General features: G+C 43.9%; 1 protein-coding gene across 2 annotated transcripts in view; it reads left to right on the top strand.

The window, feature by feature from the left end:
- The first annotated feature begins 9,859 nt into the window (after positions 1-9,859).
- The window catches only part of LOC119176633 (lysine-specific demethylase 3), an 88,441-nt gene continuing 80,522 nt past the window's right edge, over positions 9,860-17,778 (top strand). Inside the window, exon 1 of one of the 2 annotated variants that reach the window (XM_075876329.1) lies at positions 9,860-10,059. Coding sequence is in view for 1 of the 2 variants with exons in the window: in XM_075876328.1 (XP_075732443.1) it covers positions 11,130-11,154 (25 nt within the window). In the remaining variant the exon portion in view is untranslated. Of the gene's footprint in view, positions 10,060-10,913; positions 11,155-17,778 lie in introns of those variants that run through there. The other variant, XM_075876328.1, reaches the window with a different exon arrangement.

The raw sequence follows: 17,778 nt of genomic DNA, 5'->3' as shown, positions 1-17,778 counted from the left end.
AGGTGTGTTATCATTCTTATGTCTTAAATTGTCAATTGTGGATATGGTTATATGTTATGTGAACACATTATTGCTTTTGAGTGTGCACTTGGCAATGGCTAAAACATTATGAAGTTGCAAGCTTTGTTTACCTTTCATATAGGTGGCCTGATGTCTGATGAATATTCACGCTATCGTAATGCTTCTGGAGTGTAGCAGTTGTCTAGGTATTTTATTGAATAGAGAGTTCATAAAAATTTCTCACACCTGAAAATATTCTGGGTAGGAAATGCACCTCATTAACACTTAAAATGCATAAAATTGTGTGTAGCTGCACCTGTGCATAAATTCACGTGCATGGGGAACGTAAGGAAACGATAGGACGTTTTAATTGAACGTGGAGACCTAAGGTGAAGCAAATGCTAATATGTGGACTTCATTGCTTGCTCAATTAATTGAGGATACAGTCAAGCTCCGCTTCAATGCACTCCGCTTCAATGACCATTTGTGAATTCTCCCCGCCCCCATTCCATAAGCCTAATGTATTTAAACTTCCTCCACAACGAAGCTTTTTTTTATTGTTCCTGTGGTTCATTGAAATTTTCCCGGGACAAAAGTTACTCGACCAGCCACAAATCGAACCACGCTAACTAATAATTGAAGCGACTAAATGGGATTAAAAAAATACACTTGACATGGGCTGTCCTTGCATTTTCTTTTTTCTTGTGCTGTTTTTAAGAAGCATGTCTCATTAGCTGGTCCACATTGAAAGTCTACATTAAGCATTTCCTCTATTATTTGACAGCTAAAACGATCGTAAACGCACCAAAGTTGACCTAAACTCACGTGACCCGCCAAAAGCAGCAATGCCAATGACATTTCTGGTGCCATTAAAAAAAAGGGGAGGTAAGGAAAGAACTACCTGTGCACCAGTTATTTTTTTTTTCCATCCTTATTCCTTGGTTTTACGAATCTCCCAAGTTCGAAGATTGCCAGCTTGGCAGAGCTATGTTTGAATTGGCACAGTATGTCAAATCATTCGACAGACGCGGCAAATGGTAATGTGAACTTCAGTGTTTTCTCAGTGGCAGTGAATGTGGCAAAACTTGCTAGAATTTTCCTTGCTTTGGTGGCTGCAAAAACACACCGCGAGGCTGATGTGAAAAAATCGGTCCGAGACCAGTTTTCCCGCCATGCGATAGACTATTGCCTTTTTGCTTTGTGGCTTTGGCTTCGCCCGCTTCTCTATCTCTCAAACCACGTGGTGTAAACAACAAGCTGCCGATTCGACATGGCGACAAAGGCATCGCCGGTGGATTGCTATCGTGAACTACCCGCGCAGCACCTCAGCTCATGGCCTTGACAAGGACGCGTTCATCGAGAGGCTGGTTTGGATTACGACCGCTGATGACGCCAGAAATAGGATAAAGTGCAGCAGCAACGAGTCGGCATGCCCCAACCTGTCTTGCTTTTGCACTGCGGGCTGAATCCGGCGCCACCACTGTCCGCTTGTGTCATTTCTTCTGGGGTATCTTCCGAAATAACATTAGTGAAGGTGTAAATTGTTTAGTTGTTGTTCATGTAGTTGTTCTGCTCCCGAAGCCGTTTCTTGAGGTCCTGAAAGTTTATAAGCTTGTCCTCGAACTCGCCTGGAAACTTCTGACGCGCCACCGGAAAGAAAATCGTTTTCGTCTCATGAATCGACGCACCCAAGAGTTTGGTGCACGAAACTCTTCTCTAGTAAGCCCAGCTTCTTGAGCGAGTTCCAAAGCTTTCTTGCAAATTCTATCCACGGTCACTGGCAGCGAGCATGCATAAACTTGACACACAAAGTACCTTAGCGTATCCTCCAGCTGCGGATGAACCGCACTTTGCCTACGAAATGACATTTTCCGAGGATTGCACATGTGCGGCTTCCCTTTCTGCACCATCCCATAGCGCACGCTTTTTTCTGATACACTAGAGCGGTGCTGAGCAGCCATATTCCCATTTGCTTCTGCGAACTCAACAAGCTCCAGTTTAAACGCAGCTGAGTAGGGCCTTCTCGTACTGCTACTCATATTCAGTGAACGAAAAAAAGACCACTATAAGTGAAACGCGATGTCAAGCGGAGCGAGAATTTAGAACAGATCGGAGGCAAATCACGAACACAAAAAAAAAAAAACAGGAAAGAGAGAAAAAAAAACCTGCTATTGGATTTGAATGTAAATATGGCCGTGTCCAGCTTCTCATGCACATGCAAGCCACATGTCCAGACAGCGGTGCGCTGTCGGCTAGACACCTCTATATAAGATGAGGGGCAACTTTAGCTCGTTTTATTGAAAATATCTCGGCTTATATTCCGGTTTATACGGTACTTTCAATGAAATAGCTGTGCTCATGTTTAATCTTGGCGATTTAGATGGGTTGTATGTTTTGTACATAAATTTCTTTTCCAGCTGAAAGGGTTCCTTTTCATACTGCACCAAATTTGGATTTGGTGCTCCAAAGTAACATTTTGCTGTGCCCAAAAGTTGCTTCTTGTTCTATTGTGACTATTGCACCACTGATTGTGTTGATTGGTGGTGTCGCATAGGTGTCCAAATAATCCACATGAACTCATCCAAATTTGCAGCATTTGATTAACCACTCAGCAGCTGTAGAGATAATTTACAAAACGAAATTTCCCTACCTGAAATTAATGTGAAAACTTTGCATGCCTTGCCGAGATTGAGTAACACGGAAATTTATCATTTGTTTTCTGACTTAGTGAAACGCAAGAACACAGACGTCTAATCGGGAGGGCTTTCACGTGTTGGAGCAGTTAGGTTGTTCCCTTTTGAATAATTAGTAGCTGCATGTAAACCACATTAAAAAACACAACATGTGAGAAACGAGCAATTGTCCCTGGTGCGTCTCTACTGGCAATATGTTTAACTGCATAACATCTAGCTCACTGTGCCTATACTGTTAGCTGCAATTTTTATAATAATGGAGAGCAAGTAAAACCTGCTGTATGAGCTATTCATGTCACAGTCGGACCTCTTTTAAAGAGACATGCACCGGGAAGCAATTCTTGTCTTTCATATGAGGTTTTTCGTAAAAGCAGGGTACCACGCATGCACTTCCTAATGAACTTCTATTTGAACGTAAGCACACAGGTGTATGTTAGGCTCAATAGTCTGCTACATCAGTGTTTCTTATTAAGTTAGGTTAAGTGAGAAAATGTCTGTGAAGATGCACACTTATCATTAGGCACGGTTTGTAGGTCGAAGTTACTATATTGTTTTTATTTAGCATTCTGCTCTGGTCCATTCATAAAAAGGCACATTTTTATTTCCTCATAACATTGGGGGTCAGTTCCTAGCATGTTTTCATTGGTCGTAAATTCCAAATTATTTCTGATATAGGGCTTGCGCTTATCCTTTAACAGGCATAAGCTGTTACACACAAGTCTGGTGGTAAATGCAATGTGTGCTTGTAAGTGGTTAAAGACTTTGTGAATGATATTGCACCTTTATTTTTCACAGGTGCAAAAGTTGCACAGCTCTATAAAAGTGGCTGAAGAATTTGTATCCCCAGAAAACATTGCTCGCTGCTTCAGCTTGGCCAATGAATTCCGTCAGTTGTCTGACACCCACATGAACCATGAGGACAAGCTCCAGGTAAGCATTTAATTATGCCCATTTTATTTCATATTAGAGCATGTAATTCTAACAAATGCTCAGTGGCACCAAAATTTAAGCCTCAATATGTTTGTGTTAATCGATAGTTTATAGGTGCGGGAACTTGTGACAGATTATTAGTGTTGGAAGCAAATTTCAGTCAGGATATTTTTCAATTTGGTTTTAAAGTGCACCTAAGTGCTCATCGAAGTTAGCAGCACCTCGCGATATTGCCATGAATAAAATGTGAATCTGTCATGCGGTATAAATGAAGCAAAAAAAATCGAGACGAGCGCACATTACCACTGTTGGTACCCAACAGGGGCTGTTATTCCTCTCCCTACTGTTGGGCTTCCTTAAGGTAGTTCACACTGCTACACTAGTGGTGTAATTAGTGTTGTAGTAAGAAATATGCCCTCACCCCCCCAATCTTCTGAGGGGGGTATCAAATTTAAATAGGGTGGCGATTTGGCACCTTTTGTCATGTTGACGGCAATGTCAATCACATACCTGCGAAGCCTCCCGGATCTGGCCTGCCTAATCCCATCCAGGCTTTATGCGAAACTATCGGGCTATCACAATGTGCAGTTGAACTCTTTAACTGGTGCGCTACAAGCAGCAGTTCTTGTTTTTATTTTTGAGATATCTCTTATGAGCAGGGTAACTCACATGCCTCTTCTTTTGGACTTATATTTTAATACAGGCACACTGGTTTCTCTTATATCAGCGTCTCTTATAAAGGGAAACTATAATTTAACTCTTTCCAGCAAGGTAGTCACTCAAGGTAACCACCTTTTTTTTTCTTTTTTTTCCTGTTCAAACACGTGAGGCCAGCACGCTGGATTTTCAATCGTGCATTTTTTAAAGCTTTCAACAGTCTGATAAAGCTGACGCTACTTAGTTTGCGCTTCAATGTGACATGTCACATTTGCTTTCTTCCAGCTGCTGCTGTCCACAAGGCACACTAGATGGCGGGCTCGATATATTTTTAAAGATATAAAAGTATGCCTGTACCTATCATGTATAGTGTAGATTATGAGTAGCTAACATTACTGAAATGAAAAGCTCTTCTCGGTAAGTAGAGAGCGGCGTGTCAACAAAATTGGTAGTCACCTGGGGTAACCATCATGCTTGAAGGGTCTTAGTAGGCTGGTGATACATATTTTGGGAGCGGGGGCTGCGGGCGCATTGACCATGGAAGTAGAAAGGGATGAACGATGACATGCTAGCAGCTCCCACTGAGCGACCGCTGACACACTATCGTCATCATCATTATGATCGTGGCTGAGGTTTTGACGAGTAAAGACGTGTTGTTCTGTGCCTCGCTGTTGCTGGCCAGCCGCCGCCAGAACACCACAATACCCTATTTACTCGTGTAATGAACCCACCATTTTTTTTTTCTTTTCAAAAAAGTTGAGACTTCAATTTTGGGGGAGGGTTATTACACAGTAAAAGAAAAGTCATGGGAGTCATAACAGCGAAAACTTCGCATGTTTTTTTTTGGCCTGCGAAATGTGCGATGAATTTTTTTTAGTAGCCCAAAGCTCTTCCTGTTTATAACTAATGTGTACAGATCGAGGCCCAAGTGTCATTCAGCCGCTCAGTGCCTTATTACAATAGCCACATTAAAACTTCATCGCTGAACATGGAAAAATTTTCTTTGCAGATTAAAAATGTGATCTACCATGCTGCGAAGGATGCTTTGGTGATTCTAAGGGCAAATTCTGCTTCAAACTCCAACAAGAAATGAAACGTGTGTGCCATAGCCTGAGGAACTAAAAAAAAAAGTTGGACCTCCTCCCAACCTTCAAAGGATCTTCGGCTTGTGCTTATCTTGGATGTGTCTGGCCGGTCTTGACTTGCCCACTGAAGGTGTTTCCGCCATCTCCTCTCTGGACACATTTTGTACATTTTTTTATCCTTCCATCAGAGTGCCAGCCAACGTGTGTGTGTTGTCCTGTAATATAGACCATTGAATTTCAGTTGTCGCTAGTACAAGTGTTGTGGGCACCAACAGCTGCTATGTTGTACACTTTTCTCCGCGCCACATCTTGACAATGGTCCTGCCAGCTTTCTTCAGCATTTTTTCAGAGCAGCACGCTTTGAGAGACAATAACAATGCACTCTTTTTACACACTTTTACCATGTAAAATTAAAGTGTTGTACTTATATATACATAAGAAGGTATATATAAATATAAATACATAGATTTACTTTAAATATTGCATTGTAGTTGTGAGAAATATGAAATTGTAGTTTCTTCCATTCTGTCGCTCATCTAACTCCTTTAGTTTCCTCCGTTTCTTTGTTTTCATTGTTTTTCCACGATCACCATCTCATCGGTGTAGTCAATTCCATTGATTGACATTATGTTGCGACTCACCGTAGCACTGAGTTTGTAGATGTACATATTTCACAGCAATATTTTTATATTGAAAATGTCATTGACTGTAATGTCAGTTTATATTAAAAATGAGTTTTTATTTGAGAGTGTGTGGCTGATGTTAATGGTTCTTATTGAAGTGTTCATTTGAAAGCCTACTTGGCCTTTGGATGCCCCCCCCCCTTTTTTTTTCATGCAATAATTGGGACCGAGTGGCTCACATATTTATTAAACAAGCTTTGGACGTGACAGAGTAACCAGTGGTAATATGAAAGTAGGCCACTGAGTGTTGTTCTGACAAAAGACAACTCATCTCTGTGGTAGAATAGAAAATTTTGTGAACTTGGTGGCTTGCATAATCATTAATTAAGCTTTAATGGTAGCCATTGTTAATGGTTTTTATTTGAGTGTTAATTTGAAAGTAGGCCAGCGAATGTCAAAATGTCCACACATGCATTATTGAAAAGGTCGCAGCGTCGATTTTTCCATGCATGCAACACTGCTCAGGCCACAAGAATGTGGACAGCTTTGTTTATGCTGTGTCAAGTGGCTTGCATGTTTTATGAAACAAGCTTTACAGATATGGGAGAATCGCTGATGGAAAGGTTCATTGAGGGGTGTGCACCATCATTGCGGGACGTGCACCTCTGGTGAAAAAAAGAAGAAAAAAGTTCTTGGCACGGGCTCGGTGTGCTGCCACCCCCTGGCTATTCCACTGCCTGCGCTCAAGCTTTGCCATAAAGAACGCAACGTGATAGCGTAATCGGACCCCGCGCACATCGCCTTCTCAATCGCTAGCCTGGCTTCTGTTCTCAATGCATTAAGTCTTCAACCGTGCCATTAGGAAACGAACGACTGTTTGCCTACCACTGGCCGTTCCATGCTATTTTACAATGCCTACAAGCTGATATATGGATGTTTTTAAAATCATTGGCAATGAATTAAAAATGAAATAAATGAAAGAAAGCTATAAAAGAACACAAGCTGATAGGGTTGAGTTGGAGTGAATTTATGCCTACATGCTTAATTTTCTACTAATTGTTTCCCCTAGGAAATTGCATGCGGCTTTGCAAACATGAAAACCGAACAAGCTTATAGACAGAGGGTGTTTTCAAAATCATTAGTAACAGATGGTAACAGTGTAGGCATAAAGTGAATATATGGCTAGACTCTTAACATTCAATTAGTTTTGTTTACCTTACGAATACCGCTTCGCAAATGTTTCTGTTGCTAAAGCCCTTTTCCATTGCTCCAAAGGAAAGAACCACCACAAGAGAGCGATCCCACAAAAAGGTTGTTTTTTTTTATTCTCAAATCTACATGTTAAAAAGGAAATGATTCAGAGGTTCACTTCAGTTGCAGTGGAGGCAAACGGATGACTGTACCAGACCAGACCTCTGTAGGTAAAAATTCAGTGGTGGGGGACTCTGCATCATGGTCTGTAATTGACATTTCCACCCTTCTAGAGGAGCACCATCCATTTTTCCAAAGATACGATGAGGAAACTCTGATGTTGCCAAATGAGACTTAGCATGCTAGCGTCGGCAATATAGAAATTGTGGGACCGTTATGTGATGCCACTTTATGTGCATCTGCGTATTGGTTGAGGGCTAAACCTTGGTTACCTGATTGATTGATATGTGGAATTTAACGTCCCGAAACCATCATATAGTGGTTGTTGCTGACAACACGGTGCTGCTTCCAGTTCTGAACTTCTTTACGTCGACCCAAGTTCTTCCCCAAGGCATCACTTTAGCCGACCTTTCCACCCTTGATGAATGTTCAATTTGTTCTTTTACCCCTGACACTAAGACCATGGCGAAACCTGTCATCACGTCGCAATATAAGGCGTTCCTCGACAAAATGATATCCAGCGACCTCTTACCTTTCCAAGTTGCAGCGCTCCGGGGTGTTCTATTTTCTTACCTGGATATCTTTGACGTCGTCGACCGTCCCCTGGGCCGTGCAAGTGCCGTAACCCACCGCATCGACACCGGCGACGCCAGTCCACTCCACAAACGTCCTTATCGCGTGTCACATGCTGAGCGCCAAGTTATACAGACGGAGGTCGAGAAAATGCTGAGTAAAGACGTCATTGAGCCTTCATCGAGTCCTTGGGCATCCCCTGTGGTCTTAGTTAAAAAGAAGGACAACATCTGGCGCTTCTGCGTCGACTATCGCCACCTGAATCGGATCACCAAGAAGGACGTCTATCCTTTACCCCGAATCGATGATGCGCTCGACTGCCTCCACGGCGCCAACTATTTCTCGTCCCTCGACTTTCGATGCGGATACTGGCAAATTTCGGTCGACGACCGCGACCGCGAGAAGACAGCATTTATCACACCCGACGGCCTTTACCAATTCAAGGTCACGCCTTTTGGGTTGTGCAATGCCCCGGCTACTTTTGAGCGTATGATGGACTCTCTTCTTCGCGGTTTCAAATGGTCGACCTGCCTTTGCTATCTGGCTGATGTAATCATTTTCCTGCCCTCCTTCGAAAGCCACCTGTCTCGTCTCTCGGCAATTTTTGACGTTTTTCGTTGCGCTGGTCTCCAACTGAATTCGTCGAAACGCTCATTTGGACGCCGGCAGATTAAACTACTCGGCCACCTTGTTGACGCCGCTGCTGTTCAACCCGACCCTGACAAAGTCCGTGCAGTCCAAGAATTCCCGATTCCGCGTTCCACACAAGAAGTTCGCAGTTTTATTGGGCTCTGCTCATACTTCCACCACTTTGTCTTCAACTTCGCGGATATTGCCAGGCCCCTCACAGATCTCCTTAAAGAGAGTGTGGCCTTTTCTTGGGGAAGGGACCAAGAACATTCCTTCGCGTCGCCAATTACCACCCTCACATCACCACCTGTGTTGGCTCATTTTGATCCAGCAGCTCGAACAGAGCTTCGCACCGATGCAAGCGGCCATGGCATTGGTGCCGTACTCGCTCAGATACAGAATGGCGCCAACCGTGTGATAGCCTACGCTAGCCGCCTTTCGTCGCAAGCGGAACAAAATCATTCCATCACTGAGCGGGAACGCTTAGCCCTCGTTTGGGCTATTGCGAAATTCCGTCCGTACTTATACGGACGTCCGTTCGCAGTCATCATGGACCATCATGCGCTTTGCTGGCTGTCGACGCTTAAGGACCCTACAGGAAGACTCGGCCGATGGGCACTTCGATTACAGAAGTACACGTTCTCGGTTGTTTACAAATCTGGAAAGCTGCACAGCGATGCTGACTGCTTATTCCGGCACCCCGTTGATCCACCTAGCTCCACTGATTTGGAATCCGATGCCTGCGTTTTAGCCATCACTGACTTTCTGAACGTGGCCAACGAACAGCGCCGAGATCCGTCGCTGCTCATCATCATTGACCACCTTCAATCGCGTTATGCTGACCCTTAGCAGATACCTACTTCAAGACAACGTTTTGTACCGCCACAACTTACACCCCGACGGCGCGGAACTTTTACTCGTCGTACCGCATCACCTGAGAAAGGATGTTCTGCGACAATTCCACGACGCTCCAACTTCTGGACATCTAGGAGTCTCCAGAACTTACGACCACATTCGACGACGAGTATTCTGGAAGGGCCTCTACCGCTCTGTTCGCCGTTACGTCGCATCATGCGACCTCTGCCAGCGCCGAAAGAAGCCTACGACTCCCCCTGCCGGTCTTCTTCAACTTATTGAAGTTCCAGCCGAGCCATTTTATCGAGTGGGGTTGGACTTGCTAGTTCCCTTTCCTACTTCTACAACTGGAAATAAATGGATTGCAGTGGCCACAGACTATGCCACTCCGTATGCAATCACTCGAGCGCTACCAACCAGCTACGCAACCGACGTTGCCGACTTCCTGCTGTACGACATTATTCTCCAGCATGGCGCGTCTCACCTGCTCACAGACCGTGGTCGCTACTTTCTATCTCGTGTGGTTGATGATCTACTCCGATCTTGTGCTACCCGTCACAACTTCACCCCATCTTACCACCCTCAGACTAACGACGGCCTTACGGAGCGCCTAAACCGCACATTGACAGACATGCTTGCCATGTACGTATCTACCGACCACCCTGATTGGGACATAGCTCTTCCGTTTGTAACCTTCGCCTATAACTCGTCGCGTCATGTAACAGCGGGCTACTCCCCTTTTTATCTACTCTTCAGACGTCATCCCTTACTGCCCTTCGACACACTGCTTTCATCAGACCACCCATCCTCCACTTAGTACGTTCAGGATGCGATCACCCGGGCCATTACGGCACGCGCGCGCTCGGTTATCGTCGTCGCAGACAGCACAGAAGTCCCTTTATGATTGTCGACATAGAGATGCCGTTTTTTCTGCGGGATCTCTTGTTCTCCTGTGGCTCCCATCTCGACGTGTTGGCCTCTGCGAGAAACTACTATCGCGATATGCTGGGCCCTACCGAGTCAATCGTCAGGTCACACCTGTGACCTACGAGATTGCCGCTACCACAAACTCATCAGCTGCTGCACCCAGAATGGAAGTAGTCCACGTTTCCCGTCTCAAGCCCTACAACGCCGACTCGCTCATTTAACAGGCACCGAGACGGTGCCTTACGGGCCGGGGTGATGATACGTGTATGGAACTGTCGCCCCGACACAGCTGAATTGGCACCCAAATGAAGAAGACGACAACGTGGTTGTTGTGGGTTGGACTCTCGAGCTTCTCGAGCTCATTTCGGCTGTGAGGCTTGACTGTGAAGAAGCTGCCCGGGCTCAGGATCGGGCGGCAGTATCCTTATTGTTCTTTGAGTGTTCTTTATTTTCCGGTAACTGTAATTGTCTTTCCCAGCTGAAGCGAGTCATTCCAGTTTGATGTCATTTTCTTCCCCCGGCCAAGGGCACTCCCCTTGGTTAGCTTCCACCCCCGCCAAGGATTGGCCGATAGACTATTTGTTACGCAGTGGAGCGAGAAGTGTCCCTGTGGCGCTGGTACCTACAGATGGGGGCAGTATTCCGATCAAGAACCCAAAAGCGATTCAAGTGGAGCTTCGAAAAGCCACTTCGCATCCCCAGGAGATCACTGAGGTCCGCCAGTTTGGTCGCGGAGGCATCCTGTGCTGTTCCGCAGATCAGGAATGCATTCGTGAGCTCCTGCAATGTTCCGAATTCGCAGCGCATCCGGTAAGCCCATTTATTCCGGCACACCTCGCATGCTCGAAAGGATTAGTCCGCGGTGTAGACACAAGCCTGACACCTGCAGATGTGCTCGATTTGTTTTCGGTGGCGGGTGTAATTTCAGTGTACAGGTGCACCCGTACAATTGACAACATAAAATCACCAACAGAATCGGTGATAGTCACCTTTTTAGGAATAGTCCGACCTTCCGAAATTAAGGCATGGCCACTGATCTATAAGGTAGAGCCACTTTCCCCCAAACCCCTGCAGTGTTTGAAATGTTGGCGATATGGACATAGCGTCAGAGGGTGCCGATCAGTTATTAGATGCCGTCTGTGTGGTGAAAATCATGACAGCCGCGAGTGCAGCTCTGAGAAAGAGAGGTGTTGCTTATGTAATGGGGCGCACCCTGCAGACTCCGCAGACTGTGCAGCAAAAGAAAGGGAGCTTGCCGTATTGGATATTGTAGAACGCAAGAGGTGTTCTCGGAGAGAAGCCGTTGCAGAAATGCAGGAGAGATCCAAAGGATATGCCAGTGTTGCAGCACGTAATACCACCGCCACGGATGCATCTCTCGCAACATCTATCGCAGAGGCCGTAGAGAAGGCTATGGAAAAGGCAATGGAACGCCTCGCAAACAACCTTTTTGAAAGCTTGGCACAATTGGTTTCCAATCAACTATCGCAAATTCTAGGTGTAGCATCTACGAACGATTGGGCTCCTCAGACATCATTGGTATCGCAGCGTACGGAAATAGAAAGTGCGACAACACGTCAGCGAGCGATTTCTCCTGAGGCAGGGACTTCCAAAACAATGGAAGACGGTGATCTTACGGATGATTCGGAAGCATGTGCAGATATGGATATGGACTCTCATAAGGCTCTGAAGCGAACCCGATCTCCCCAATCAAAAAACTCTTCGCATAATTCGAAATCTAAAAAGTATCTATCCAAAAAAGAATTCTTTGAGAACATGTCTAAGAAAGACTTTTTGCGAAAGGACATTTTGGACCAAGCAGTTTCTGCGACAGTTCTGTCGTCAAAATAGGTTCACTAACCATATTACAGTGGAATTGCAGATCTATATTTTCCGCAGCCACAGACCTATCATACCTTTCTTCACAACTTTCCCCGGATATTATATCACTGCAAGAAACCTGGCTTTCAACCAGCCAGAAGTTTCACCTAAAAAATTATCGGCTATTTCGATTGGACCGACCTAGCAGAGGTGGTGGGCTTGCTGTCTTGATAGCAACTAAGTTTAGTCACAAAGCTACGATCTCTTATCGTTGTGTGACTCCAGATTGTGAAATTTTGATAGTAGACATAATATTACCAGACGCTTCTCCCTTGTCGTTTGTAAATGCGTATTTCCCAGCCGGGTTGCAAAACACACGAAGTCTAGACGATATGTTCTCTGCCTGCCGAAAGGATATATTAATCACTGGAGACTTCAATTCACATCATGTGGCCTGGGGTTTTAAAACAGATTTAAGCGGAAAACGATTGTGGGAATGGGCTATTGACAAGAATTTATCTTGTGTAAATTCACAATCTGCTACTTTTGTCCGAGGTCTCTCTAAATCTGTAATTGACTTGACATTTTCAAGCTCATCTCTAAATATATCTTCGTGGCAAACTTTAGACTGTGCTACTAACAGTGACCACTTGCCTATTAGTTTTGTACTGAACTTTCCAAGAATACATGTCGCCGAAAAGGCCCGCTCATTCCTCAACTATAGAAAATTAGAAAAAGACTTGAGGGCTACTTTTAATCACCGCAAGGACATACAAGGTGACATTAGGGCTATGAGTCTGTGTGAAGTGTTGAAAAGATCAGTAAAAGACGCAACGTTTAAATTAGACTCGGCCACAAGAGGTTCTTTCAGTCCATGGTGGACTGAAGAGTGCACGAGAAGCTATAGAAAACGGAAAGCTGCATGGAAACAACTGCTGGTCAACCAATGTCCAAAAAATTGGTGTGATTATAAATTCGCAGCAGCAGACTTCAAACGCAAAAGATGGTTATAATATGAAACGACATGAGTATCTTTCTAGGGCTAAAAACAAAAAAGCGCTCTTCAGATTTTTAAGATCTCAAAAGATGTTACCACCCGCTGAAAATATTGACTCTTCTGTTCTTTCCCCCCGTGAGCTCTCTGATTTAGTAGAAAATATTGCGAAAGGGCTCCAAGATAGATTTATGTCAACTCTACCACTGCACATTGTGAACCCAATGGCAGGCGAGGATTTCGAGGAGGTTACTTTAGATGAGCTGGCAGAGATAATAAGGCACTTATCTCCTTCGGCACCTGGACCAGACGGGATAACAAATTCAATGATAAAAGTAATATTCGAGATTTGTCCAACTGAAGTACTTAATCTGGTGAATTTTTCTTTGACAAAAGCTTGGATACCTGCGGAATGGAAGCTGTCTAAAGTGATTCCACTTCTTAAAAAGCAGGAAAAAGGATTCGCCTTGGACAATGTAAGGCCGATATCAATCACGTCAAATCTGGTTAAGCTAATTGAAAGAGTTTTGAATGCCCGGATAATGAAATATATTAATAATAACGCAATATTAAAGCCCAGTCAAATTGGTTTTAGATCCGGTTGCTCAATATGGTGTGCGCATGTTGATTTAGAGAGCCGAATACAACTGGCTCGGCGTCGGCGCCAATACTGTGCTTTAGTTACTTTAGATTTGGCTAAAGCGTACGATAGGGTTGAGCATTCAATTTTATTAAAACAGATGGAATATCACCACTTTCCCAACTACATGACTGCGTGGGTGTCGGAGTTTTTAAGAGGGAGAGAATATTACTGCTTTAAAGATGGGTACTCATCGAATAGATATAAGCAGACACGTGGCGTACCACAGGGGGCTGTCCTGTCACCAGTTTTATTTAACATTTTCTTAAGCTCCATTCCATCAGCTAAGGATATTCATTTATATGTGTACGCGGACGATATTGCTTTCTTCGCAAGTAATACCGACCTTCAATCATTATACCAGAGTCTACAAAATTATCTCAATATGATAGAAAGATGGCTTAAAAATATTCATATGACCCTGAACGTAAAGAAAAGTGTGCTCCTTGCATTCTCTTTTCTGCAGCCTATCAACATCTCGTTAATGTACAGTAATGAGCTCATTCCGCAGGCGAATTCCCTTAAATATTTGGGCATCATATATAATGACACATTAAATTGGAGAAGTCACATTGATGATGTGTACTCCAAGGCAACACGGGCCATGGGGTGGCTACGGAAGCTTGCAAACCGTAAAGCGGGTTTAAGAAGAGATGTGCTAATAATGATATATAAACTTTATGTGCGGCCCATCATGGAATTCGGATGCGTATTATTTTCTGGCAGCGCAGCCTATAAAGTGAGACCCCTAATACTGCTGGAAAGAGAAGCATTGCGTTTGTGTCTGGGTCTACCAAAGTTTGTTGCAAACAACGTGTTGTATATGGAAGCTCGCCTACCTTCTCTGCTAAATAGGTTTAAAATTCTTACTGTGCAAGCATTCTTAAAGATATACAGTTCACACCAAAGACTCTCATTTTATGCTTTCATTCAAGAACCGACTTTATTTTTCGAAACCCATTGGTCGTGACTACACACCCCGCAAATAGTATTTGCACAAGCGCTACTAAAGCAACTGAATGTAAAAATTAGACATATTCGTTCAATACACAATCTAAAGTCAATGCTTAGCATACAATTCGATGATATATTTCCTCATAACGCGAAACAATTGGCATATAGGTATTTAAATGACCAGTTAGCAGATTATCTAGCCCACCTAGAGATAAGCAATATCATAGCGACTGATGCATCTGTCTCAAAAGAAAAGGCTGGGGTTGGCATCTTCTCTCCTTCTTTGGACTGGTCCTTTTCGATTCGACTCCCAGATTATACCCCGGTATTCATGGCAGAATTATTGGCCATTGTTCTTGCCCTACGCAAATTACCCTCAAGCGAATCATTAGCAGTGATCATTACAGATTCGTTATCAGTTTGTAATGCACTTTCTGCGGCAGTAAATTCAGAGCTGATGAATACGTTTCGGCATTTAGTACCGAAAAACGTAAAAAAACTGCATTTGCTATGGGTACCAGGCCACCGCGGATTATATTTGAACGAAATGGCGGACTCTTTAGCAGCAGTATCCCTGGGGGGGCCCACCATTCCAGTTTTGCCAGATACGGCTTACATAACTGCACTAAGGTTCCGAAATGCTTGCCAAAACTGGGGAAAAGGTAATTTGGATAACTTCAAAGATTTCGAGCATTTGAGCTATTGCTGGAATAAACAGTGGTGTTTATCTCGCCAGTTAGAGGTCACTTATACCAGATTGCGCTGTGCAGTTCCACAACTAAATTATTACCTTAATAAAGCTCAGCTCAAGGCGTCACCGCTATGCATTTGGTGCAACGAAATTGAAACAATTGAACATTTCTTTTTATTCTGTCATCGTTATTCTTATCAGAGAAAAAGATTTTTAGTAGCCCCATTACAAAAGCTAGGAATACAAGTAAATTTACCAGTAATTTTATCACTTGGCGGAGCTTCATTTGGTTACTGCCACAGGGATGTATGCTCCGCTGTGTTTAACTACATCAACGCAACTAAAAGATTACCATGCTAGTGAACCACTACCTTTTCAGATCTTTAGTTTATAATTCATAGTAATGTCTTTCAAAAACAAAAGATGGTTTGACCGCTTGCTCAGCACACAATTTTGTTTTTCTGGTAGTATTATTTTACGCTACTTTTTCAGATTGGCTTCATTTTTAGTTTAGTTTCATTTAAGTATCCTGCCGCCCGGTTCTTGGCCCATCCTCCTTTGTGGGTAAGCGCCATCCATCACAGGTCATCAGCATCAGCATCTCCCGTTGGCCTGCTTGACTGTGTGCTCTCTAAGCCGTTAGTAAGACCAGCTCTCGGTGAATAAATCTTCCCCGTAACAATATGATTACGAGAGACGCCGTAGTGGAGGGCTCCGGAAATTTCGACCACCTGGGGTTCTTTAACGTGCTCCTAAATCTGAGCACACGGGCCTACAACATTTCCGCCTCCATCGGAAATGCAGCTGCCGCAGCCGAGATTCGATCCTGCGACCTGCGGGTCAGCAGCCGAGTACCTTAGCCACTAGACCACCGCACCAGGGCAACCTTGGCTACCTGGTAGCCACACCAAGCGAATGAGAATATATGGGGACAAGAGTATACTTCTAAGGCATTTGACAGATTAGATGCAGTTAATGAAGAACAGATAGGCAGGCACCCGGTCAGAAGGACAGCATCTGTTCTAGATTACTTGTAAATTCATGTGAACGAATTGAAAAATACCAATGCAAACCTCTTGATGCAATTCCCACTCCTGCCTTTTCTTCACAAACTGAAGCATCGGCTGCAACTACAATGTTTAATTCCGAACTAGCCAGAAGATCTTTCAAAATGGCATTTAGGTACCTACTGGGAAGATCTTTGAAATTCTTGGGGAATATATAGTCAAACATTACTCTAATTGTTCACGTGGTTCCTTTTAGTATCAGTGTACTACAAAGGTTCACTTGTAATGTTGACAAGTTTCTGTACGACGATGACTTGGGGTGGGGCCCCTTAATCTAGACCACTGTTGGTTTAAAAACATGTCGACTTCTTAATGAAAAAAAAAAAAACACTGAGTATCTTCAGGAAGACACGAACTGTTAGAATGTGGAACCTTGTAAGAAGAGAAGGCAGGCGTGCTTATATTTATATAAAGTATTTGCAACAAATTTAGGGAGCCCAACACATAACTGCAATAATACGCCTTATAGAAGTACCCGTGGTCGATTTTTGTAGTCGGGTCCTAGACAACACAAACACAACCTCAGAACGTTCTCAGTATGCCTCCGTGAGGATAATATGACGCCCTCAGTATGTCCTCTTATGGTACTAGAATGGCACTATTCCCGTCCCCAAACAACACAAACACAACCTCAGTATGCCTCCGGGAGGACAATACGACGCCCTCGGAATGTCCTCTAATGGTACTAGAATGGCACTAGTCCCGTCCCCTTGTCCATACACATAACAACCTCAGCACATCCTCAAAACAGCGCTTTAGGACTTTTTCAGTATCTTTTTAGAACAACGATTGCGTGGCCGGTTTCAGTATCTTTTTAAAACAACGATTGCGTGGCCGGTTCGGTACTGTGGGCAGTGATACTACTTAGGATTCACTTGTTTTCATGATATCTCCATACATCAAAAGAAAAACACCTGCGAGGTCTTGTGTATATATATAATGTACCAATCAACAGAGAGGTGACAAAGCAAACAAAGCTTGTTGAATGAAATTTATTTAACAGTAATTAACAACTGACAGCTTTGTCAGGCATTCGAGTCCACGTATAGTTTGAAAAAAAAAAGAAAAGCAGTACCAAGGTATTCAACACAGTTCAATCAATCACGTTTGTCACGTTCCTCAATAGTTTGACACAGTGTCCTCATCACCACGTGTATCATGCCCAATGCACTCACTAGTAATAGAGGCTCCGCTATGACAGCCTAGCAGTACACTCTACATGGTCTTTGACTTGACTTGCCCGAGAATCGGGCCATGTGTCAGATGC

The sequence above is a fragment of the Rhipicephalus microplus genome, chromosome X (genome assembly GCF_043290135.1).
Source record: "Rhipicephalus microplus isolate Deutch F79 chromosome X, USDA_Rmic, whole genome shotgun sequence".
Lineage (NCBI taxonomy): Eukaryota > Metazoa > Arthropoda > Arachnida > Ixodida > Ixodidae > Rhipicephalus > Rhipicephalus microplus.
The sequence above is the reverse complement of the archived record's forward strand: the minus strand, read 5'-3'. Positions and strand labels throughout refer to the sequence as shown.